The following is a 23,454-nucleotide window of genomic DNA, read 5'->3' as shown; positions in this document are numbered from 1 at the left end:
GCACAAAATGTACTCTGGGTGGGGGACTTCAATGTCCATCACCAAGAGTGGCTCGGTAGCACCACTACTGACCAAGCCCTAAAGGACATAGCTGCCAGACTGTGTCTGTGGTAGGTGGTGGGGGAACCAACGAGGGAAAAACATACTTGACCTCGTCCTCACCAATGTGCCTGCCGCAGATACCTCTGTCCATGAAAGTATTCGTAGGAGTGATCACCGCACAGTCCTTGTGGAGACAAAGTCCCGCCTTCACATTGAGGATACCGCCCATCGCGTTGTGTGGCACTATCATGCTAAATGGGATAGATTTCGAACAGATCTAGCAATGCAAAACTGGGCATCCATGAGGTGCTGTGGACCATCAGCAGCAACAGAATCAATCACAATCTGTAACTTCATGGCCCGGCATATCCCTCACTCCACCATTACCATCAAGCCAGGAGACTAACCCTGGTTCAATGAAGAGTGCAGGAGGGCATACCAGGAGCAGCACCAGGCATACCTCAAAATGAGGTGTCAACCTGGTGAAGCTACAACCCAGGACTCCTTGCATGCCAAACTGTGTAAACAGCATGCGATAGACAGAGCTAAGCGATCCCATAACCAACGGATCAGATCTAAGCTCTGCAGTCCTGTCACATCCAGCCGTGAATGGTGGTGGACAATTAAACAACTAACTGGAGGTGGTGGCTCCACAAATATCCCCATCCTCAATGATGGGGGAGCCCAGCACATCAGTGCGAAAGATAAGGCTGAAGCATTTGCAACAATCTTCAGCCAAAAGTGCCGAGTTGATGATCCATCTCGGCCTCCTCCTGAAGTCCCCAGCAGCACAGATGCCGGACTTCAGCCAATTTAATTCACTCCGCGTGATATCAAGAAACGACTGAAGGCACTGAATACTGCAAAAGCAATGGGCCCGGACAATATTCCAGCAACAGTACTGAAGACCTGTGCTCCAGAACTTGCCGCACCCCTAGCCAAGCTGTTCCAGTACAGCTACAACACTAGCATCTACTCTGCAATGTGGAAAATTGCCCAGGTACGTCCTGTACTCAAAAAGCAGGACAAGTCCAACCCGGCCAATTACTGCCCCATCAGCCTACTCTCTACCATCAGGAAAGTGATGGAAGGGGTCATCAACAGTGCCATCAAGCGGCACTTGCTTAGCAATAACCTGCTCAGTGATGCTCAGTTTGGGTTGTGCCAGGGCCACTCAGCTCCTGACCTCATTACAGCCTTGGTTCAAACATGGACAAAAGAGCTGAACTCCAGAGGTGAGGTGAGAGTGACTGCCCTTGACATCAAGGCAGCATTTGACCAAGTATAACATCAAGGAGCCCTAGCAAAACTGAGATCAATGGAAATCAGGGGGAAAACACTCCGCTGGCTGGAGTCATACCTCGCGCAAAGGAAGATGGTTGTGGTTGTTGAAGGTCAATCATCTCACTTCCAGGACATCACTGCAGCAGTTCCTCAGGGTAGTGTCCTAGGCTCAACCATCTTCAGCTGCTTCATCAATGACCTTCCTTCAATCATAAGGTCAGAAGTGGGGATGTTCGCTGATGATTGCACAAATGTTCAGCACCATTCATGACTCCTCAGATACTGAAGTAGTCCATGTAGAAATGCAGCAAGACCTGGACAATATTCAGGCTTGAGCTGATAAGTGGCAAGTAACATTTGCGCCACACAAGTGCCAGGCAATGAACATCTCCAACAAGAATGAATCTAAGCATCTCCCCTTGACATTCAACTGCATTACCATCGCTAAATCCCCCACTATCAACATCCAGAAACTGAACTGGAGTAGCCATATAAATACCGTGGCTACAAGAGCAGGTCAGAGGCTAGGAATCCTGAGGCGAGTAACTGACCTCCTGACTCCCCAAAGCCTGTCCACCATCTACAAGGCATAAGTCAGGAGTGTGATGGAATACTCTCCATTTGCCTGGATGGGTGCAGCTCCAACAGCACTCAAGAACTCAACACCATCCAGGACAATGCAGCTCGCTTGATTGGCACCCCATCTACAAACATTCACTCCCTCCACCACCGTGGCAGCAGTGTGTACCATCTACAAGATGCACTGCAGCAATGCACCAAGGCTCCTTAGACAGCACCTTCCAAACCCGCGACCTCTACCAACTAGTAGGACAAGGGCAGCAAATACATTGGAACACCACCGCCTGCAAGTTCCCCTCCAAGTCACACACCATCCAGACTTGGAACTATATCGCCGTTCCTTCACTGTCGCAGGGTCAAAATCCTGGAACTCCCTTCCTAACAGCACTGTGGGTATACCTACCCCAAATGGACTGCAGCGGTTCAAGAAGGCAGCTCACCACCACCTTCTCACGGGTAATTAGGGATGGGCAATAAATGCTGGCCTGGCCAGTGAGGCCTACATCCCATGAATGAATAAAAAAAATCTTCCCAATATTAAAACATGTATTTATTTAGGGCCTTTAATATAATAAAATGTCCCATGGTACTTCATAGGAGCACTATAAAATAAAATGACAGAGAAACATCAGGAGATATTCGGTCAGATGACCAAAAGCTTGATCATAGAGGTAGGTTTTAAGGAGTTTCTTAAAGAAGAAAAGTGAGATAGAGGTGTAGAGGGGTTTAGGGAGGAAATTCCAGAGGTTATAGCCTTGGCAGCTGAAGGCATGGCAAGCAATGGTGGAGCTATTAAAACAGAGAACGATCAGGAGACCAAAATTAGAGGAGCTCAGATATCTGAGGCTTTTTTGGCTGGAAGAGATTACAGAGATAGGGACAGGCAAGACCATGGAGGGATTTGTAAACAAGGTTGAGAATTTTAAAATGGAGGCATTGCTTAACAGGGGGCCAATGTAGGTCAGCAACCAGAGTGACAGGTGAACAGGACTTGGTGAGAGTTAGGAGGCGGGCAGCAGAGTTTTAGATGAACTCAAGTTTAGAGACGGTAGAAAGTGGGAGGCTGCCCAAGAGTGCATAGGAACAGTCAAGTCTAGAGGTAACAAAACACAGATGAGGGTTTCAGCAGCAGATAAGCTGAAGCAGGAGCAGAGTTGGGTACTGACTCATCACCTGAGTTCTGATGAAAGGTCATCGACCTGAATCGTTAACTTAATTTCCCTCTCCACTGATGCCACCTGACCTGCTATTTTCAGCATTTTGTGATATTATTTCAACCTCCTCCAATTCTTAATTCAGGTCTCTTGACATCTCTAATTAAAATTACTCCAAAGGTGGTTGTACCTTCAGCTGCCTTGACCCTAGATTCTGGAATTCCCTCCCTACACCTCTCCACTCCTCTACCTCGTTTTCCTCCTTAAAAACCTACCTCTTTGACCAAACAGCTCCTTCTATTGCTCGTTATCAAATTTAATTTATTCACTGTTCTACATAGTTTAAGTTGCTAAAACTCCTGTGTTGAAGTTGTTTGGGATATGTTTTTTTGTGTTGCTGTGGAGCACCAGACCAGAGAGAATTTTTGTGATGTGCTTTGGTGCTGATCTTGGAGATTATCGAATTTAGTGGAGGGAAATTTTAACTCAAGATGCACAATGGGATAGCCAACACTCCTGTGAAGCGCCTTGGGACATTTTTCTACATTAAAGACACTATATAAATGCAAGTTGCTGTTGTCCCTCATTTACATACATTGTAGAAAACTCAATACTGCCAGACCTGTTCCACTTTACAGTAGCTGTAGCAGCCAGCAAAAGATAATTTAAAGAACAAAAAATTAAAAATTCAGGCTGGAGGAAGAGTAGAGCCTGACCCCACACTATCCTAATCATTGCACCCACACCATTCTACTCCAGTTCAGCCCTCCCACGACTTAAATTTGGACTGTTGTCTGTTGTGTATGTGCTTCAAATAGAGGAGTTGACTGCGGAGGAACTTGCTTGATTACTTTAAATCAGTTTCAGCCAGACCTTGGGCCTCCTGGTTTAGATGCTGTTGCGGTTCCATACCACCACTGTCACTCCATCGCTGCCTTTGTGCCCAAAACTGGGTGCCAACAAATTACTATCATCCGCACTAAATTTCACGATAATCTTCAAGCTCAGCATCAAAGCACATCGCAAAATTTCTCTGTAGCCGGGTGTCCCACAGCAACACAAACAAACAACATATCCAAAACCACATCTTCAGCACAGGAGTTTTAGTAAGTAAACTGTTCAAAGTCATGAAAAAATTAAATCCTTCATTTTTTGTTTTGAGCTTTCACCTCATCTTTGTTATTCATTAATTTTCTGCCTGGTGCTTTGTAATATGGGTTACCGTTGTGCACTCAAGTATGGTAGTTTCATAAAGGAGAGGGTGAAAATTGCAACTCTGATTAATGCATCAGAACAAGATTTAGAGCTCTATGCTTCTGTTGAAGTTTGAAGCTCCTGGCTCTAGAGGAGGAGGGAAAGCTCTTAGAAGCTTTTATGGCAAACAATAGCTACTGTTACAGGTAGGTTGAGTTTTCTCCCCCATAATTTTTTTACAAAGAATAACAAATGCACAAATAACTTGAAGAAAACTGGTTCATTTTGTACGAATTGCTGGTTTATGAACAGTTACTTGCTCTAGAAATGTTTAACACCTTTTGAGAGGTGTGAGGCTATAAACACATGTTAGACATAGATGCACGGATGGGCTGCTGGATGCAGGGACTCCAGCAAAACCTGCACTGAACTAACCAAAGAACAGTATGGGTAACACTTGTGAAGTAAGACAGCCCACACAGACCTGTCCTTTTTTTCAGCAGTGAGGATAGAATTGCAACATATTGTCTCCTGTAGAGTGTGGGGAGGGGGGAAAAAACGTGGACTTTTCATAAGTGTTGTAGTTGTTCAAAGTAATGAATTCATTGCTGTTTGAATTTTTTTTTATTTACCAACTTTGTTCCTTTGAGAAAACTAGAGTACAAAAACAATTTCACAGTAGCACTTCGATACGCATTTTAATTTTATAAAAATTAAGTTAATGCTGAACCTACTGCTGAGAGTTAGCCTAAAGGTTAAATCTACAGCTATTCAAGACCTCAATAATAATAATAATAAAAAAAGTTAGTTTATTCTCCCTTATTCTTCTCTTTCCCCTCCTGAAGGTATTAATTCCTTGTTCAAGTATGATTTCATGACCACCAGTCACTCTCCAGTACCTCATCCGTATGGCCATTTATCTATTAAACAGACAGCGAGCTGTTTAATTTTAAAATTACATTTCAAAACTTTTTAAACCACCAGCAAGGTTGTTAATTAGGTTTTGAACTTGGCTTATGCAGCTACAAATAATCAAAAAGACTAATGGAATGTTAGTCTTCATTTCAAGAGGGTCGGAATACAAAAGGGGAGGAAGTTATGCTTCAGTTGTACAGAGACTTGATCAGACCCCATTGGGAATAGTGTGTTCAGTTCTGGGCAGATGATATTGGAGGGGTGGGAGGGAAAACAATAGTGTTGAATCACCAGAATGGTAATGGGCCTTAAACAATTAAATTATGAGGACGTGTTGCAAAATTTTGGGTCGCATTCCTTGCATTTAGGTGACCTAATTTAAAGGTATTTAAAATGATAATAGGATTCAACAGATTAGATATAGAGAAACTATTTGCTCTGGTGGGGAAATCCCAAACAAGAGGGTAAAATTCTAAAATTAAAATAGAGCCAGACCATTCAGGAGTGAAATCAGGAAGCACCTTTCAGTGGAAATGTAGAATTCTCTCCCCTGAAAGGCTGTGGATACTGGATCAATTGAAATTTAAGACTGAGATTAACAAATTATGTAAGAGCATAAAGTGATAGAGATGAGGTACAGATAAGCCATATTCTAATGGAATGGCAGAACAGGCTCAAAGGGCTGAATGGCTCATCTTGCTCCCATGTACTCAGCTTGTATCACCGGAGTCATGGGTTCAAAGTCTTGGTGGCCAAACTCCAGCTGTTAGTTAAGTTGAGACTCCACAGTGAATCCAACATCTACGGTGCAGGATACCACCATGCTTGAAAATAAAAAAAAATTGAGATAAATAGAAAATAGGGATTGGCTAGGTTTTTAAAAGCCTGAAGATTTCAAATACAATTGCGAGCAGTTTGAAAAGGTACTTTGAATCCAGTTAGGAGGGATTAAATGTCTGCCCAAAAGATTAAAGGCTAGTATCTTATTCCATCCTGTAACCTAGTTCCTAAACTATACTACCCAACAAAACAAGCTCAAAAATTACATCTTGTCATTTGATACACTGTTGGTGGCCACAATGTCAGTTTGATTCTATTAACTGCTTATCAGCATGGATTACATAGAGTCCATAACTAGTCACGGTTAACCTAAATAACTCATGTTCTGTAGAGTTTTCTTGATCAAATTATTGAACAAAATATTTTGGCCACCATTGAAATGTTTCAAGAAGCTTCCACTGTACAAGGATCAGACTAAAATTGCTCAGGTATATCATCAAATAGCATTAATTTGTTCACTTCCCATATTGTGCCCCTGCAGAACACTAATTTTAAATCAGCCCAACTGAAGCAGACAATTATAGGTGATGTTGGGACTTTCTGGTGGCAGGTTATTATCTCGGCTCCCAGCTGCCCTGACTTTCCACAGATTTATCAACACTGGTCCTTTCCCTGCTGATAAGAGCATGTACACTTGTTGCTGGGTAATAACTTCCTTGCATTTCCTAACAAATATAAATCAAATTCATAAGTTGTTTCAGCAACAAGTTAACTATTCCTCCCTGGTCACTTTTCCTTCTATATTTATAAAGTTTCATGCACTGACTAAACACCTAGAATATATCACTAAAACATAGCCCTTCGTCATGGCTGATCTCCCCAGACTTTTACTGCCCCTGGCATCAATACAAAATTATTTATTTGTTCACATTTTTCATTCTTTAACCTTCATTTTATAAAAATGGACAGACAAGTATGGATGTTATTTTGCAGGTACTCAAATCGGATTCAATTTACATAATACATCCTACATGCAAAAGAAGGTTTTGTGGGTTGGATTACAGATCGACAGAATAAATCTGACAAAAATAACCATTTCAAAAATGGGCCACTTTCTATTTAATGCACTATTTTTGTTCAAAGTGGAAGAAACTGTAACTTGTGCATCATTGTAAAATGGTGCTTACAGCTATAAAAGTACCAGTCAAAAGCTCATAAAGGCCCAGATAAAAACTGATTTCCAGTGGAAGAATAACGTTCGATCACTAGAGTTTCTTTTTCAACTAAAGCTCTAATAATGTCGGATGTTGAAAAAGCCCACACTAGTCGGACTTTCCTTCACTGTCACTGTGACCAGATTGGCAGTTACATCAGTGACAAACACGTGTTCGATCAAGCTGCGGGTAGGTTTCCAGTCTTGGTTTGTCTGGACAGAAATGGATGGGTTTGGAACCATGCTCGAAAACGAAGAGTCATGATCTGAGTCCGAACTCATCGTCTCCTCACCTGTGCTCAATTCAGTTGGCATGTTGCTGCTCTGTTTGGATGTCTCAGATGAAATATCCTTTTTGTCACTATCTCTGAATTGGTTGTCAGAATGATGGATTGCAGTATTTGTAGTCTCCTTATCTACTTTTATCTGATTCTCCTTCTCAACACCCTCTTTTCCACTGCTCTCACATAATGCCTGGCTACTGACAGCCTGTGAACTTAATCCTTTATTAGTAACAACATGCGAGTTCAATTCAGTTGAATTCAGTCCTGGAGTTCCAACACTCCTGGAAATCACAAATGACAAATTGTTGTTGATGTTTTTTGAAGTCAAACCCGATGAATTCACTCCTGGACTAGTTACACTCTTTGAACTCAGCCCCATCTTGTTGGTACTCTGCAGATTTAAGGCATGTGAATTTAACCCTGAATTATTAGTATTCTGAGAGTTTGGCACTAGTAAATTCCGGTTGAGGACACTACCACTTTGACTGTTCACACTCTGGGAATTTGATCCTGAATTAGCTGAACTACAAACACTGGAATTGATCTTCACTGATCCAGGAATATTCAAACCCTTTGAGTCGCAGTCCAATTTGCAAAACTCAATCGAGCTTTTAGCATTTCCAGGATTCTTGATTAATCCAAGCTTATTTTTCTCATTCACTCCTTGTGGATTTAGCAATGTTGCATTCCCAGGCTGCATTTCAGAGGCAGATTTATTCAGCGCTATTGGACTAGCAGGATGTATGCTGGAAGAGTGCTGGCCTGATCCTGTACGATTTGCTGCTTGCAAGGCTGACCTGGAATTACTGGATTTTGATGAACTGAAAATGCTTGAATTTAACATTCCACTAGATGCAGTCAAAGATTCCAATGTGCTCTTTTCTGAACCCACATTATTCTCACTCAAAGATCCTTCTGGCTTTCCCAGCTTCTCTTTCAACGACTCATCTGTTCCAGAGTCACCACTTGTATCATTTCCAGATGTTTTTAAAGCTTTTCCTGGTTTAATTTTTATGTTCTTCCGAAGTTCACTGCAAATTACTTTGTTGGTGCGTTTCTTTTTGCCAGTGTCCTTCAGATCTTTAGTTTGGTTGATTTCAGTCTGGCTCCGTTTCTGAAGGATACGGTCAGATTCTTCCCGCCGTTCATTGCTCCGGGATGTATTCTGGGTCTGATCATCACTTTCCTCTTCCTCTTCCTCCTCCTCCTCGTCATCCTCATCCTCATCCTCTTCAGAAGAACTGCTTGACTTTGATGAAAGAGGAGCTTCTTGTTCCTATGCAAAACAAAAAGGGAACACAAACTAACTCTGTCTCTGCAAATTCTGTATCAACCAAAAAAAAACAGAATTATAGATGCTGGAAATCTGAAATAAAGACAGGAAATACTGCAAACAGTTAGAAGGTCAGACAGCATCTTTGGAGAGAACAGACAATTTGGTCAATTAACGGTCAATTAAGGGCCTCTTCCCGCCACCACTGGGATCTTACCAGTGGCCGGAGGTGGGGCCACCACCACACAGGGTCGCCTTGTAAAATGAGGCGTCTCCTCTGTAGATTTGGTGGGGGGGGGGTCCCCCTTTGTGGGCAATTTGTGGCCCATGGAGAATCCCCACTATAAACCTTACCCCCTCCCCCTGGACTGAACCACACCCCAGCCCCCCATTGCCGGGCCTTCCAGACTGGCCTCAGCGACCCCACCTCACTTACTTGAGGTCCAGGGCTCCAGTGCTGGGCCTGTGTCCGAGGCCTCTGCAGTACTGGCAGTGGCCACTGCTCCCAGTGACACTGCTGGTACTGCTGAGTTGCCAGTCCTCTGATTGGCCAGCAGCTCTGGAGAAGGGATCCCTGTCTTTAAAGGGATGGGGATCCCAGCTTGTGAAACTTAGAAGTTAGAGACCGGAGGATTGCTCCAGGGCAAGTGGGGGGGCGATGGCTGCAAAAAGGCCGAGGTGTGGTTCCTGCCCCCTCCCGCTTTTTGCTCTGGCGCAAGGAGCCCCAGCTCCAGCACAAAATCCAGCCCAATGGTGTCTGACTTGCTAAGCATTTCCAGCATTTTTTGTTTCTGCATCATTAAAAATACATACGTGTCACTGCTGCACGAGCAGCGTAATCAATGTACAGATCTTAGATTGATTTTCGAAAATAAGACTATGAAGACAATTTATTTCAATAATAAAGCTTATTCATTCCATACATAGCACATTAATCCAAGAGGCTCTTGCAAATCTGCAATTAGTCACCAATTAAAACTGTAGAAATGATAGGAAAATTTGAATTACTTTGTGTTTGAAAGCCAAGGATGTCAATTCTGGAGAAGTAAAGGGAATTTTCCAATCTTTGCAACCAGTATCAAGATCACATGACAGTTGCAGGCTAAAGCTACTGGGTTAATTTTTCATGCGTACATTGGGGAGGCGGGGTAATTGACCCTCACCCACTGGCAAAAAACCATGACTTTAGATGGACAGGACATCATTTTACCACAAATGGCTCTCAGCAGCTGAGATTCCTTGCCATGTGCAAACACCAGGAAGATTACCCTGTATACTGCCCCTAGAGTAGGGAAGGATCCATTGCTACACAAAGTGGCATTCTATTTTTAGCAGAAGACATCCACATGACCTTCAAGACTGAATTTATAGAGGCTCAGGGAAAAAAGCCAAGTACAGGATTTAATGTGTTTGTTTTAGAAAGAGAAAAAAAAAGGTGCAGAAACTGTAAAAGTATTTAGAAATTAAGTTAAAACAGCTGAAAATAGACAGAAAAGACAGTAAGCAGAAACATTAAAAGGGAGTAATTTAATGCCACCTGCTTAGCGAAAGCTAATTGGTAGTGGACTTACTGCTCCATTCCCACTCCACAACCATTTTTCTTAGGGCCTTCCTCTGGGTCAGCCAAGTGCTCACAGTGGAAATCTCCTTAATCTATGTCAATCAGGGTACAAAGACATACATAGGACTCCGAAGCAATTTTAACTGCCGACTGCGTGAGCGTAACCAGTTGATGCTCTGCTCAGAAAGAACTGGTGGCTGAAGATAAAGCGAAGGTTAACCTTAAGTGCTGAAATTTTTTGTGGGGTAAGGGAGGGCTCTGCCAGGCTTCCCCACTACTTGTGCAATTGTATCCCCCTCTGGACTTACATTACTGGCAACTGGGTCAATCATATGGGCACCCAATATTGCATTGGCCCAGAGCCAGTGAGAAACCCATTTGGGGCGTGCAGCTCACTGGATGTATGTTAACGAGGCCAGATCCTGGATATGGACCATCCCTTCTGTCAGAGAGATTGGGTGGTCAGCCCACCCACAGCATTGGCCAACTGAGCAACAGCTAAAATCCAGCTTAATGTTTAATCGTTTCCAATGTTTTGTGCCACATAGCTGTAGAAGATTGGTTTATGACCACAGTTACCTACAGCATCAGCTCATCTTGTATGGGTTATCAGGGCAAAAGAAGAAAAAAAGTAAAGTCTCCCAAGGTTGCTGTCTAGGAATACCTCTACTAGTTATTAGTTTCAGAGAGGAATTAGCAGAAGTGAACAAGCAGGTTTTCTGTCTAGTTACTCAGCTGTGAGATGATGCACAGTGCTGGTAGCAGGGACAGCAAAAATTTAAACTTGTAAAGAAACTCATTTTGAAACTCTTTCCATAATCACTTTAGCCAACCGGCACTTTTCTTTTTCAAATTTAACAACTAAACATTCCCAATTAAAAATCATGCCTGCAATGATTGTATAACAAAGCAAAGTATCAAACTGAGTAAATACTTATCTGTCTCTTTTCATCATTCTTTAGGGATTGAGGGACTGAGCTTTAGCTTGTAGTTTTATCCACAAATGATTCAATTTTCTTGTAAAACCAAGCAGCTAATGTGATCGGTCGTCTAGATTATACACTAGATGTCGCTGATTCCCTTAAGGTACCAGCTGTGTTAAATCAAGCACTGTAATAATACAGTAGAACAGGATTTCTAACAGAATGGCCAGGTTTTAAATTCTTGTTGTCAATCATTTGGTTTCAGGAATGTGACATTTCCTTTATAGTTCAATTTATAAAAAACAATTTTTGGAGGTGGTTAATACTACTTGGTGTTAGCAGAATCTAGATGTAGCAGTTTTTTATTCTTCAATTAGAAAAAGAAAACAGCATTAGCTAGGGGTACTGCAATCACGATCCGTCTGCCACAGCTGTGAAAGCAATAATATGTAACACCCAATATCTCCTTTCCTGTATTTCTTTCAACTTTTATTTCCGTTTGAGTTCCCTTGCTCAAGACTGATCAAACAAGTTTAATCACTTTTGATACTCATTTTTAAAAAAGAGTAACTTCAGAAAACTCAAAGCAGAGTAAAATATCATGCAGAGTACATCTTTCTGGACTGGCAAATCTATTTCACAAACAAATATCTGCATAAAGGACCTCCAATACCCAGTGGCACATTCAATTTGTGCTATGATGCAGACTTACATGCCCTGATTCACCATATAAATAGGTTAGATATGTCACTGCGGGGTAACACTATCAGAATAAGTAGAAGCCCAATCCACCAGCAAGAACTCTCAAGAAACCTTCTGTCCAACTTTCTCTTCTCAGTAGTTAAAAAACTTGAAAGACAATGATTTTGCACACAAGATTGACCAAACATTTTTTTCCTTGAAAATGGTGATCCTTTAAATTCAGGAACCCATCACATGCACAATCAGAATTGCATGTTCCTCAAGTGTGCAGGAGATAAGAAACATTTGTTAATACTTCCATGAAAACAGTCTATACTTTGCAAACATCCCTGCACCAATATAACTCTTTTGCCCTGCCTCATTCAGCAGTTGGTTTTGTTCGGACGTTGTTTATTCCTTTTTTTAAAAAAAACTACACTCAGATTTGTAAAAATCATTTTAATCTGCAAATCTTAGCATTTCTAACTAATGAACATTTGACAGCCTCTAAAACATCACAGTAATTAATAATTATAATAGTTTCATTCAGTTAAGTACCTTTCATACTGAAACACTGCAAAGCACTTCAGGCAATAAATTACTTTGTGAAGTGCAGAGGCTGTTATGCAGACAAAATCAGCAGCCATTCTAAACCAGCACTGTACCAAAACAATAAGTCCAAAGTCACATCGATCTATTTATCAAAAAACATTATGGTTGAGGGACAAATACTAACCAGATCACTGGAGAACATTTTGCTTGTCTTATTTTGAATACTACAACAGGATCTTTAACTGCACTGAATCACCAGAACAGGGACTTTTCATCTGAAGGATGGCAGCTTTGATAATGCAGCATTTCCTTAGTACTGAAATGGGACTGCCAGTCTAGATTAGTTGACACAACACCTTCCTAAACAGACTATTTCTGCATAAAGCAGTTATTGGAAACAGATCACACTTCACCCCGTACACAAAGCAGTAACTCTTCAATCTGACAGTGGAGGGCGGGAGGAAAGAAAGAAAGAAAAGAAAAAGAAAGAGAAAGAAAGGAGGAGAGGAAGGAAAAGAAAAGGAGGAGAGGAAGGAAGGAAAAGAAAAGGAGGAGAGGAAGGAAGGAAAAGAAAAGGAGGAGAGGAAGGAAGGAAGAGAAAAGGAGGAGAGGAAGGAAGGAAGAGAAAAGGAGGAGAGGAAGGAAGGAAGAGAAAAGGAGGAGAGGAAGGAAGGAAGAGAAAAGGAGGAGAGGAAGGAAGGAAGAGAAAGGAGGAGAGGAAGGAAGGAAGAGAAAGGAGGAGAGGAAGGAAAGAAAAGAAAGGAGGAGAGGAAGGAAGGAAGGAAGGAAGGAAAGAAAAGAAAGGAGGAGAGGAAGGAAGGAAGGAAGGAAGGAAAGAAAAGAAAGGAGGAGAGGAAGGAAGGAAGGAAGGAAGGAAAGAAAAGAAAGGAGGAGAGGAAGGAAGGAAGGAAAGAAAAGAAAGGAGGAGAGGAAGGAAGGAAGGAAGGAAGGAAGGAAAAGAAAAGAAGAGGAGAGGAGAGGAAGGAAGGAAGGAAAGAAAAGAAGAGGAGAGGAGAGGAAGGAAGGAAGGAAAGAAAAGAAAGGAGGAGAGGAAGGAAGGAAAGAAAAGAAAAGAAAGGAGGAGAGGAAGGAAGGAAATAAAAGAAAGAAGGAAGGAAGGAAAAGAAAAGGAGAGAGGAGAGGAGAGGAGAGGAGAGGAGAGGAGAGAAAGGAGGAGAGGAAGGAAGGAAAGAAAAGAAAGGAAAGGAGGAGAGGAAGGAAGGGAAGAAAAGAAAAGAAAGGAGAGGAGAGGAAGGAAAGAAAGAAAAGAAAGGAGGAGAGGAAGGAAAGAAAGGAAAGAAAGGAGGAGAGGAAGGAAAGAAAGAAAAGAAAGGAGGAGAGGAAGGAAAGAAAGAAAAGAAAGGAGGAGAGGAAGGAAAGAAAGAAAAGAAAGGAGGAGAGGAAGGAAAGAAAGAAAAGAAAGGAGGAGAGGAAGGAAAGAAAGAAAAGAAAGGAGGAGAGGAAGGAAAGAAAGGAAAGGAAAGGAGAGGAAGGAAGGGAAGAAAAGAAAAGAAAGGAAAGGAGAGGAAGGAAGGAAAGAAAAGAAAGGAAAGGAGAGGAAGGAAGGAAAGAAAAGAAAGGAGGAGAGGAAGGAAAGAAAGAAAAGAAAGGAGGAGAGGAAGGAAAGAAAGGAAAGGAAAGGAGAGGAAGGAAGGAAAGGAAAGGAAAGGAGAGGAAGGAAGGGAAGAAAAGAAAAGAAAGGAAAGGAGAGGAAGGAAGGAAAGAAAAGAAAGGAAAGGAGAGGAAGGAAGGAAAGAAAAGAAAGGAGGAGAGGAAGGAAAGAAAGAAAAGAAAGGAGGAGAGGAAGGAAAGAAAGAAAAGAAAGGAGGAGAGGAAGGAAAGAAAGGAAAGAAAAGGAGAGGAAGGAAGGAAAGAGAAGAAAAGAAAAGAAAAGAGGAGAGGAAGGAAAGAGAAGAAAAGAAAAGGAGGAGAGGAAGGAAGGAAAGAGAAGAAAAGAAAAGGAGGAGAGGAAGGAAGGAAAGAAAGAGAAGAAAAGAAAGGAGGAGAGGAAGGATGGAAAGAAAAGAAAGGAGGAGAGGAAGGAAGGAAAGAAAAGAAAGAAGGAGAGGAAGGAAGGAAAGAAAAGAAAGGAGGAGAGGAAGGAAGGAAAGAAAAGAAAGGAGGAGAGGAAGGAAGGAAAGAAAAGAAAGGAGGAGAGGAAGGAAGGAAAGAAAAGAAAGGAGGAGGAGAGGAAGGAAGGAAAGAAAAGAAAAGAAAAGAGAGGAAGGAAGGAAAGAAAGAAAAAAAAGGAGGAGAGGAAGGAAGGAAAGAAAAGAAAGGAGGAGAGGAAGGAAAGAAAGAAAAGAAAGGAGGAGAGGAAGGAAAGAAAGGAAAGAAAAGGAGAGGAAGGAAGGAAAGAGAAGAAAAGAAAAGGAGGAGAGGAAGGAAGGAAAGAAAAGAAAAGAAAGGAGGAGAGGAAGGAAAGAAAGGAAAGAAAAGGAGGAGAGGAAGGAAGGAAAGAGAAGAAAAGAAAAGGAGGAGAGGAAGGAAGGAAAGAGAAGAAAAGAAAAGGAGGAGAGGAAGGAAGGAAAGAGAAAAGAAAAGGAGAAGAAAAGAAAGGAGGAGAGGAAGGAAGGAAAGAAAAGAAAGGAGGAGAGGAAGGAAGGAAAGAAAAGAAAGGAGGAGGAGAGGAAGGAAGGAAAGAAAAGAAAAGAAAAGAGAGGAAGGAAGGAAAGAAAGAAAAAAAAGGAGGAGAGGAAGGAAGGAAAGAAAAGAAAGGAGGAGAGGAAGGAAAGAAAGAAAAGAAAGGAGGAGAGGAAGGAAAGAAAGGAAAGAAAAGGAGAGGAAGGAAGGAAAGAGAAGAAAAGAAAAGGAGGAGAGGAAGGAAGGAAAGAAAAGAAAAGAAAGGAGGAGAGGAAGGAAAGAAAGGAAAGAAAAGGAGGAGAGGAAGGAAGGAAAGAGAAGAAAAGAAAAGGAGGAGAGGAAGGAAGGAAAGAGAAGAAAAGAAAAGGAGGAGAGGAAGGAAGGAAAGAGAAGAAAAGAAAAGGAGGAGAGGAAGGAAGGAAAGAAAAGAAAGGAGGAGAGGAAGGAAGGAAAGGAAAGAAAGGAGGAGAGGAAGGAAGGAAGGAAGGAAAGAAAGGAGGAGAGGAAGGAAGGAAAGGAAAGAAAGGAGGAGAGGAAGGAAGGAAAGGAAAGAAAGGAGGAGAGGAAGGAAGGAAGGAAGGAAAGAAAGGAGGAGAGGAAGGAAGGAAGGAAGGAAAGAAAGGAGGAGAGGAAGGAAGGAAGGAAGGAAAGAAAGGAGGAGAGGAAGGAAGGAAGGAAGGAAAGAAAGGAGGAGAGGGAGGAAGGAAGGAAAGAAAGGAGGAGAGGAAGGAAGGAAAGAAAGGAGGAGAGGAAGGAAGGAAAGAAAGGAGGAGAGGAAGGAAGGAAAGAAAGGAGGAGAGGAAGGAAGGAAAGAAAGGAGGAGAGGAAGGAAGGAAAGAAAGGAGGAGAGGAAGGAAGGAAAGAAAGGAGGAGAGGAAGGAAGGAAAGAAAGGAGGAGAGGAAGGAAGGAAAGAAAGGAGGAGAGGAAGGGAGGAAAAACAATTAAATCTCCAACAATTAATAGTTGAAGAAATGAATCTCCACACTTAAAATTTCAGTGCCACTGCACAGATGTGAAAACAGTAATTAAGACTTAGCATGCCATTAAAATTGGTATTTTAGACTGAAATAGGCAAGTCCTAACTTTCTGTGGCGAGCGTGGACTGCATCCACAACCCAAGTACAGGAACTTGACACTGTTCAATACATTTGAATCGGGAGCCAGACAGCAAGCAGCTTATGGCAGAGTAGCATATCTCTAACAGCAACTTCTGGATTTTTGTGTTTTACCATGCATCTCACTCACTGCTAGTTGCTGCTCAATTTGCGCATAAGTAATCGTGAGTGCTGTTATCCTCATCGTTATCTTTTCTTAAACAAACAGTAAATTCTGTCCCATTAATTGATTCCTGTGTATTTGCACACATCTACCATTCTGCTAGTGCACAACTAAAGTTTAAACAAAAATGTATTTCTCTTAACGAATCCCATCCTTGTGTTGGTATGTACATCACATTGTGACATTACTCATTTTGACAAGTTTTCTCCAATCAATAATAAAAAAATGATGATTCTAGACTTCTTCTTTGGCCTCCTTATCTCGAGAGACAATGGATAAGCGCCTGGAGGTGGTCAGTGGTTTGTGAAGCAGCGCCTGGAGTGGCTATAAAGGCCAATTCTAGAGTGATAGGCTCTTCCACAGGTGCTGCAGAAAAATTTGTTTGTCGGGGCTGTTACACAGCTGGCTCTCCCCTTGCACCTCTGTCTTTTTTCCTGCCAACTACTAATTCTAGATTTAATATTTAGAAAAGTCCCGCCTGTTTCACCTAAACCAAGTAAGTGAAAGCCATTCGCCAGTTCATTCATCAGGCCAATGCCTTGACCAGAGTCAAGATGCCTGGTTTAAATTTCAAACGAAGCTCGGCAACTAATTGTGGAGAGAGAAGCAGAGTTAATGTTTCAGGTCAGTGACTTTTCATCAGGTCACTGACCTGAAACGTTAATTCTGCTCCTCTCTCCACATATGCTGCCAGGCCTGCTGAGCATTTCCAGCACTTTGTTTTAAATTTCAGATTTCCAGCATCTGCAGTATTTTGCTTTTATCTTGGCAGTTAACTGTCAGTCACCATAAACTGGTGCATTCTCCACAGCAACACCTCTATCAGAGTCCACTTGCCAACCAATCAGCATTCTCTTCTCATACAATATAAATTTGTTTTCCCTTACATTGGTATTCTTGAGAATTGTCCTTGAGTGCAAGACAAAAAGCACCAACAAAATGTCACTGTTTTCAGCAATACTCCAGTTCTTTACCAAACAACTATTTAGAAAATTACTGAAAGTTAAAACAATTATTTAAAAAAAGTTTGGTCTAATCTAATGCAATGGATTAAAGAACACAGGAAGAGGCCATTCCACCGACTATATTTTACAATTTTACGCAGGGCGGCATGAAACGGCCCGCCTGCCCGAGGCAAATCAAGGCCCTCAAGTGGCCAATCAACTGGAGCCTAAGGGCCTCCGCCCGCCACCGTGGGTATTTTACCCTTGGAGGCCTGATGGCAGAAGCCTCAAAAAGCCCACCTGGTGAAACCAGGCGGCCTTCTTGCGGGCTGGTGGGAGCCCTCCTGATCGGGTACCCTGTGCCCTATGGAGGGTCACCCTTGAAGTCCCAACTACCCCAAACGCGCAACACTCCCCCTGCACCCCCTAACCTTGCTGGGGCCTGACTAATTGTCCCCAGCACGGCCCTAAAAACTTACCTTAGTTCCGGAGTCGTCCTTCAACTTGCTTGCGATGGTTGGGTATAGTCCCAGCAGTGGCCACTGCTCACCGTGGCGCTGCTGGGACTAAGAGCTGCCAGCCCATTGATTGGCTGGCAGCTGCATTAGACAGGACTTCGGGCCTTAAGGAGGTGGAAGTCCCGCCCAAGGCCAATTAAAGACCTAGGAAACGAAAATTCCCATTCTGGCTCCCCAGGCCCAGAGGAGGCAGGCTCACCACCGACTTTTCGGCCAGTGGATGAGGCCTCCCGCCCAATAAAAAATTCCAGCCCAGGTCTCTATTTATAAAGCTTTTTAAAAATCAGCTTTATCAACTGATCCTGAAAACGCCAAATATTTGAGTATCTGAACCCCCAGTTCTATGTTCTTGCACCATGTTTAAAATTGGGTTATATTGCCTCTTTTCATTGTTCCTCCCAAAATGCATCACGTCACACTTCTCTGCAATGAATTTCATCTGCCACATGTCTGCCCATTTCACTGCCAAAATAATGGGGAAAAAAATCTGCATGGAGCACTACAAACACATCAAAGGACTTGTTATGGCTGACCAAGCAATCATAATGGAATTTTCACTTTAAACATACTTTACACAATAGTAAAATATCAAAAAGAGTTTTTACTTATCCATTAGAAAGGGACACAAATTGAGTTATATTGTCTGCTAAGTGAAAGTATTTGCGTTTTAAATAAATGTGCCATTGTTATTTTCCACATTGAAGCCCAAATAGAGGCAGCTGATTGCTAACCAAACTAAAATGCAACCAACAGCAGGAGGTTCAAGTTAAAGTTGAAAGTAAAACTCTGGGGAAATTGTCATTAATATTTATAACAATGCTCTTTATAAATCAGGACAGGATCTAAAACTGGTATTGGTTGCTGTAAGACATATATTATTTACCAGACTAACTGATTATTGTATAAATCCTGTGCTCCAGAACTTGCCGCACCCCTAGCCAAGTTGTTCCAGTACAGCTGCAACACTGGCATCTACCCGGCAATGTGGAAAATTACCCAGGTATATCCTATACACAAAAGGCAGGACAACTCCAAGCAGGCCAATTACCGCCCCATCAGTATACTCTCGATCATCAGTAAAGTGCTGGAAGGTGTCGTCGACAGTGCCATCAAGCGGCACTTGCCTAGCAATAACCTGCTCAGTGACGCTCAATTTGGGTTCTGCCAGGACCACTCAGCTCCTGACCTCATTACAGCCTTGGTTCAAAAAGGGACAAAAGAGCTGAACTCAAGAGGCGAGGTGAGAGAGTGACTGCCCTTGACATCAAGGCAGCATTTGACTGAGTATGGCATCAAGAAGCCCTAGCAAAACTGGAGGCAATGGGAATCAAGGAAAACTCTCCACTGGTTGGAGTCATACCTCGCGCAAAGGAAGATGGTTATGGTTGTTGAAGGTCAATCATCTCAGCTCCAGGACATCACTGCAGGAGTTCCTCAGGGTAGAGTCCTATGCTCAACCATCTTCAGCTGCTTCATCAATAACCTTCCTTCAATCATAAGGTCAGAAGTGTGGATGTTCGCTGATGATTGCACAATGTTCAGCACCATTCACGGCTCCTCAGATACTGAAGCAGTCAGTGTAGAAATGCAGCAAGACCTGGACAATATCCAGGCTTGGGCTGATAAGTGGCAAGTAACATTTGTGCCACACAAGTGTCAGGCAATGACTATTTCAAAGAAGAGAGAATCTAAGCACCTCCCCTTGACGTTCAATGGCATTATGATCGCTGAATCCCCCACAATCAACATCCTGAGGGTGACCATCGACCAGAAACTGTACTGGAGTAGCCATACAAATACCGAGGCTACAAGAGCAGGTCAAAGGCTAGGATTCCTGCGGCGAGTAACTCACCTCCTGACTCCCCAAAGCCTGTCCACCATCTACAAGGCACGTCAGGAATGTGAAGGAATACTCTCCACTTGCCTGGATGGGTGCAGTTCCAATAACACTCAAGAAGCTCGACACCATCCAGGACAAAGCAGCCCTCTTGATTGGCACCCCATTCACAAACATTCACTCCCTCCACCACCAATGCTCAGTGGCAACAGTGCATACCATCTACAGGATCCACTGCAGCAATGCACCAAGGCTCCTTAGACAACACCTTACAAACCTGTGACCTCTACCAGCTAGAAGGGCAAGGGCAGCAGATGCTTAGGAACACCACCACCTGCAAGTTCCCCTCCAAGCCACATACCATCCAGACTTGGAACGATATCGCCTTTCGTTCAATATCGCTGCGACAAAATCCTGGAACTCCCTTCCTAACAGTACTGTGTGTCTCTACATCACATGGACTGTAGTGGTTCAAGGTGGCAGCTCACCACCATCTTCTCAAGGGCAATTTGGAACGGGCAATAAATGCTAGCCTAGCCAGCGACGCCCACATCCCATGAACGAAAAAAAATCCTACAAATTAACTTTATTAAAAGGTATTGTTATCTGAATTGACAACAGATTCCGGAAAGTGCCCCAGCAATGGTTTTCTTGTAATATTAATTCGACTTGAGTTAATTTAAGCTATTGGGAAAAAATTACACTTTTCACCACTAGTCTGATACAAAAACAAAAACAAAAAATCATACCACATGTTTTCGTGGCCTGCCCCTGGGCCTCTTGCCTCGTTTCCGATTCTGCAGTTCTCTCTCTTGTTGGCTGAAATAAACAAAAAAGTTTCCATAGATACTCCCAATGGAACCAAATATTCACATGTTTGTTAATAATTCCAGCATGCTCCCTAAATGTGGAAAAAAGAAAAATGGTACAAACTGTTCCCAATCTCCGTTTTGTGGAGCAGGGAAATTAAGCAGAGGAAAACATAAATAAATAGAAACTTGAGGGTTGAACTTTTGTGTTTCAAAGTATTTGAGTGAATATCAGGATTAGCAGAAGGTGCAAATGATCTGTTCACTCTCTTGTCTGGAGTGCAGAACAGGAAACAGAGTATAGGAGGAAAAAAAAATTTGGTTATCAAATATTCTTACCTCCTTTGAAAAGCTAGCAGGAGTCGTGGATCAAGAATATTTTCTTCTGGCTCCCAGCTATTGTGTCTGTCAGAAAAACACAACATAATAGGTCATTAACAAAGTAAAGCAAAAATGTAGATGTTGTATTTTATTCTGTTAAGACACTGAACTTAGTGTTTACTATTAACCCTGTAAATTCAAACATGGATTTAGTGATATTTCCACCATTTACCTGTGTATTAGGTGCAGTACACTTTTGCATAAGCCTGCACTGAAAATTGCCAAAATTACAATTATAGTCAACCTGATATTTTTGACAATTAAATTTTTCTGATATTGAAAAGTGAGATCATCTTACGTTAATGGAAAATCCATCAAACACACTTTTGAACTAGGAGACAAAACTTAACCAAACCTAGAGCTTTGTTCAATCTCCATCCCACCATTCTCCTTTCAAGTATTTTTAATTACATTTCTGGTATTATATTGAATTATTTTTAAATTTAAGCATTTCATCCATTTGATTATTGAATTGGCCCTATTTGGAGCCTAAATCTGAAACTGGAGAATTACATTGGGCCATGTAGAAGTAGTAGTTCTTTGCTCAATTATACAAACAGTGTCCAACAAACTAACATTTTACTGGGAACTCAGTTTTGTTAATTAAAACTTAACCAGTGCATTAAGGCCAAAGCTAAGACTTGTATGCACAAAAAAGATACTATTGAAAATTAGCTAAAGATTAATTTTCACACAAGGCATTTACCACAGGGGTGTTAATGAATTTTCAATGGTTTGTCATTCTAAATGCAGAATAAAGTTAACTTAGTTTCTAATATTGGTGTGCAAATGTTTAATGGGTTTGTACAACACTCCTCTATCCAGCAGATCAATTGAGGAATTAGCCCATTTAAAAGTTTACCATTTGTCAAAATAGCAAACAGAAGAATGTCAAATGAATGTGTTAAGCTTTTGTACATGAATATCAGATGCAATAATTTTATGGTATAAGTGTGCGATACATTGGAATATTCACTGCATTTATATCGTTCACCATCCATTTCAGCCCATGCAAATCACTAGTATCCATCAATGAAAAGAATTTGAACAGAAACTAGCATAACTACAATTTGCATTTGTATTTTTATTTAAATTCATTCATTCATTGGATGTAAGCGTGTTGTCCATCCTTAAATGCCCTTGGATAAAGTAGTGAACCATTTTCTTGAACTGCTGCAGTCCATATGAAGGTACTCTCATAGCGCAGTTAGGCAAGGAGTTCCAGGTTTTTGACCCAGGGACAAGTCAAAATGGTGTGACCTAGAGGGGATCATGAAGATGGTGGTGTTCCCATGCACCTGCTGCTCCTGTCCTTCGAGATGGTAGAGGTAGTTTTAAGCAGTGCCGTTATGATATAAAAACATTCCAAGGCACTTCAGAGGGGAAAAATGACTGCTGAGTCAAACAGGGAGACTATGAAGGGAGACCAAAATTTTGCTCAAAGTTTAAGGAGAGTCTTAGGGAGAGAAAGCCAGGGCCTGGGGCATGAGGGCTGTGGACACAACCACCAGTGGTGGGATAAAGGAAGGGGTTTAAACTAGAAGCTGGAGAAAGGAAAAAGAGACTTGCATTTATATAGCACCTTTCACGACCACCGGACGCCTCAAAGCACTTTACAGCCAATGAAGTACTTTTGAAGTGTAGTCACTGTTGTAACATAGGAAATGCGGCAGCCAATTTTCACACAGCAGACTCCCACAAACAGCAATGTGATAATGATCAGATAATCTGTTTTGTGATGTAGATTAAGGGATAAATTCCCCTTGGGGCCTCGGTTTAACATCTCATCTGAAAGGCAGAGTTAAAAGAATGGAGATCCCTGAGCGGGCTATGGTGCTTGAGGAGGTTATGGAGATAGGGTGGGACAAGGCCATGGAAAGATTTATGGACAAGGAAGATAACTTTAAATATGAGGAATTGTGGAAACAGCAGCCAATACAGATCAGCAAGGACAGGCAATGGGTAAGTGAGACAGTGTGGGATATGATATGTGCACCAGAGTTTTGGGTTTTAAGAAGGAGTTTGGCCAAGAAGCATTGGAAAAATCAAGTTTGGAGGTGACAAATGCATGAATAAGGGTTTCAGCAACAGATGTCTGCAAAGATAGATGATATGACAGAAGGTAGAAGTAGGCAATCTTTGTAACGTAGAGAACACGGAAGGCAGCAGTTACGAGTTATAAGTCCAGATAAATTGGTGTAGAAACTGGGCGCCACGGGTTGCCTTTGTCGGTGGGAGAGGTCATTGCACCTCACTGGACAGCTAGCGCCCGCCTCAAACCGGGCAGCCCCCGGTCAATAAGGTTCTGTACCGCCACAGTCTACCTGCTTCAATGGGTGCTTGGAGCTCAGGGTCATTACCTGAAAGGTGGACTGATACACCGCACCAAACAACACGAAAAAAGGAAAGAAGGTACCAGCCCTTTGCTTTGCAAGCTGGAACGTCAGAACTATGTGTCCTGGCCTGTCGGAAGACCTTACACAAATCAACGATTCTTGGAAGACCGCCATCATTAACAACGAGCTCAGTAGATTCAATGTAGACATTGCAGCACTTCAGGAGACTCGCCTCCCCGCGAGTGGATCCCTAGCAGAGCAAGACTACACCTTCTTCTGGAAGGGCAGGGATCCTGAAGAACCAAGACAGCATGGAGTGGGCTTGACCATCA

The 23,454-nt window shown here is 42.3% G+C and overlaps 1 protein-coding gene across 2 annotated transcripts in view; it reads right to left on the bottom strand.

Moving 5' to 3' along the window:
- Nucleotides 1-4,898: 4,898 nt before the first annotated feature.
- cbx2 (chromobox homolog 2 (Drosophila Pc class)) overlaps nucleotides 4,899-23,454 on the bottom strand; it is a 28,492-nt gene continuing 9,936 nt past the window's right edge. For both annotated transcript variants that reach the window (XM_068058224.1, XM_068058222.1), the window contains exons 3-5: nucleotides 20,745-20,810; nucleotides 20,346-20,415; nucleotides 4,899-8,721 (exon numbers count right to left, since the gene is read on the bottom strand). In XM_068058224.1, the coding sequence (XP_067914325.1) occupies nucleotides 7,240-8,721; nucleotides 20,346-20,415; nucleotides 20,745-20,810 (1,618 nt within the window). In that variant the 3' untranslated portion in view covers nucleotides 4,899-7,239. The remainder of the gene's footprint in view (nucleotides 8,722-20,345; nucleotides 20,416-20,744; nucleotides 20,811-23,454) is intronic.

This window comes from Heterodontus francisci, chromosome 26 (assembly GCF_036365525.1).
Source record: "Heterodontus francisci isolate sHetFra1 chromosome 26, sHetFra1.hap1, whole genome shotgun sequence".
NCBI lineage: Eukaryota > Metazoa > Chordata > Chondrichthyes > Heterodontiformes > Heterodontidae > Heterodontus > Heterodontus francisci.
This window is presented reverse-complemented; position numbering and strand designations above follow the sequence as displayed.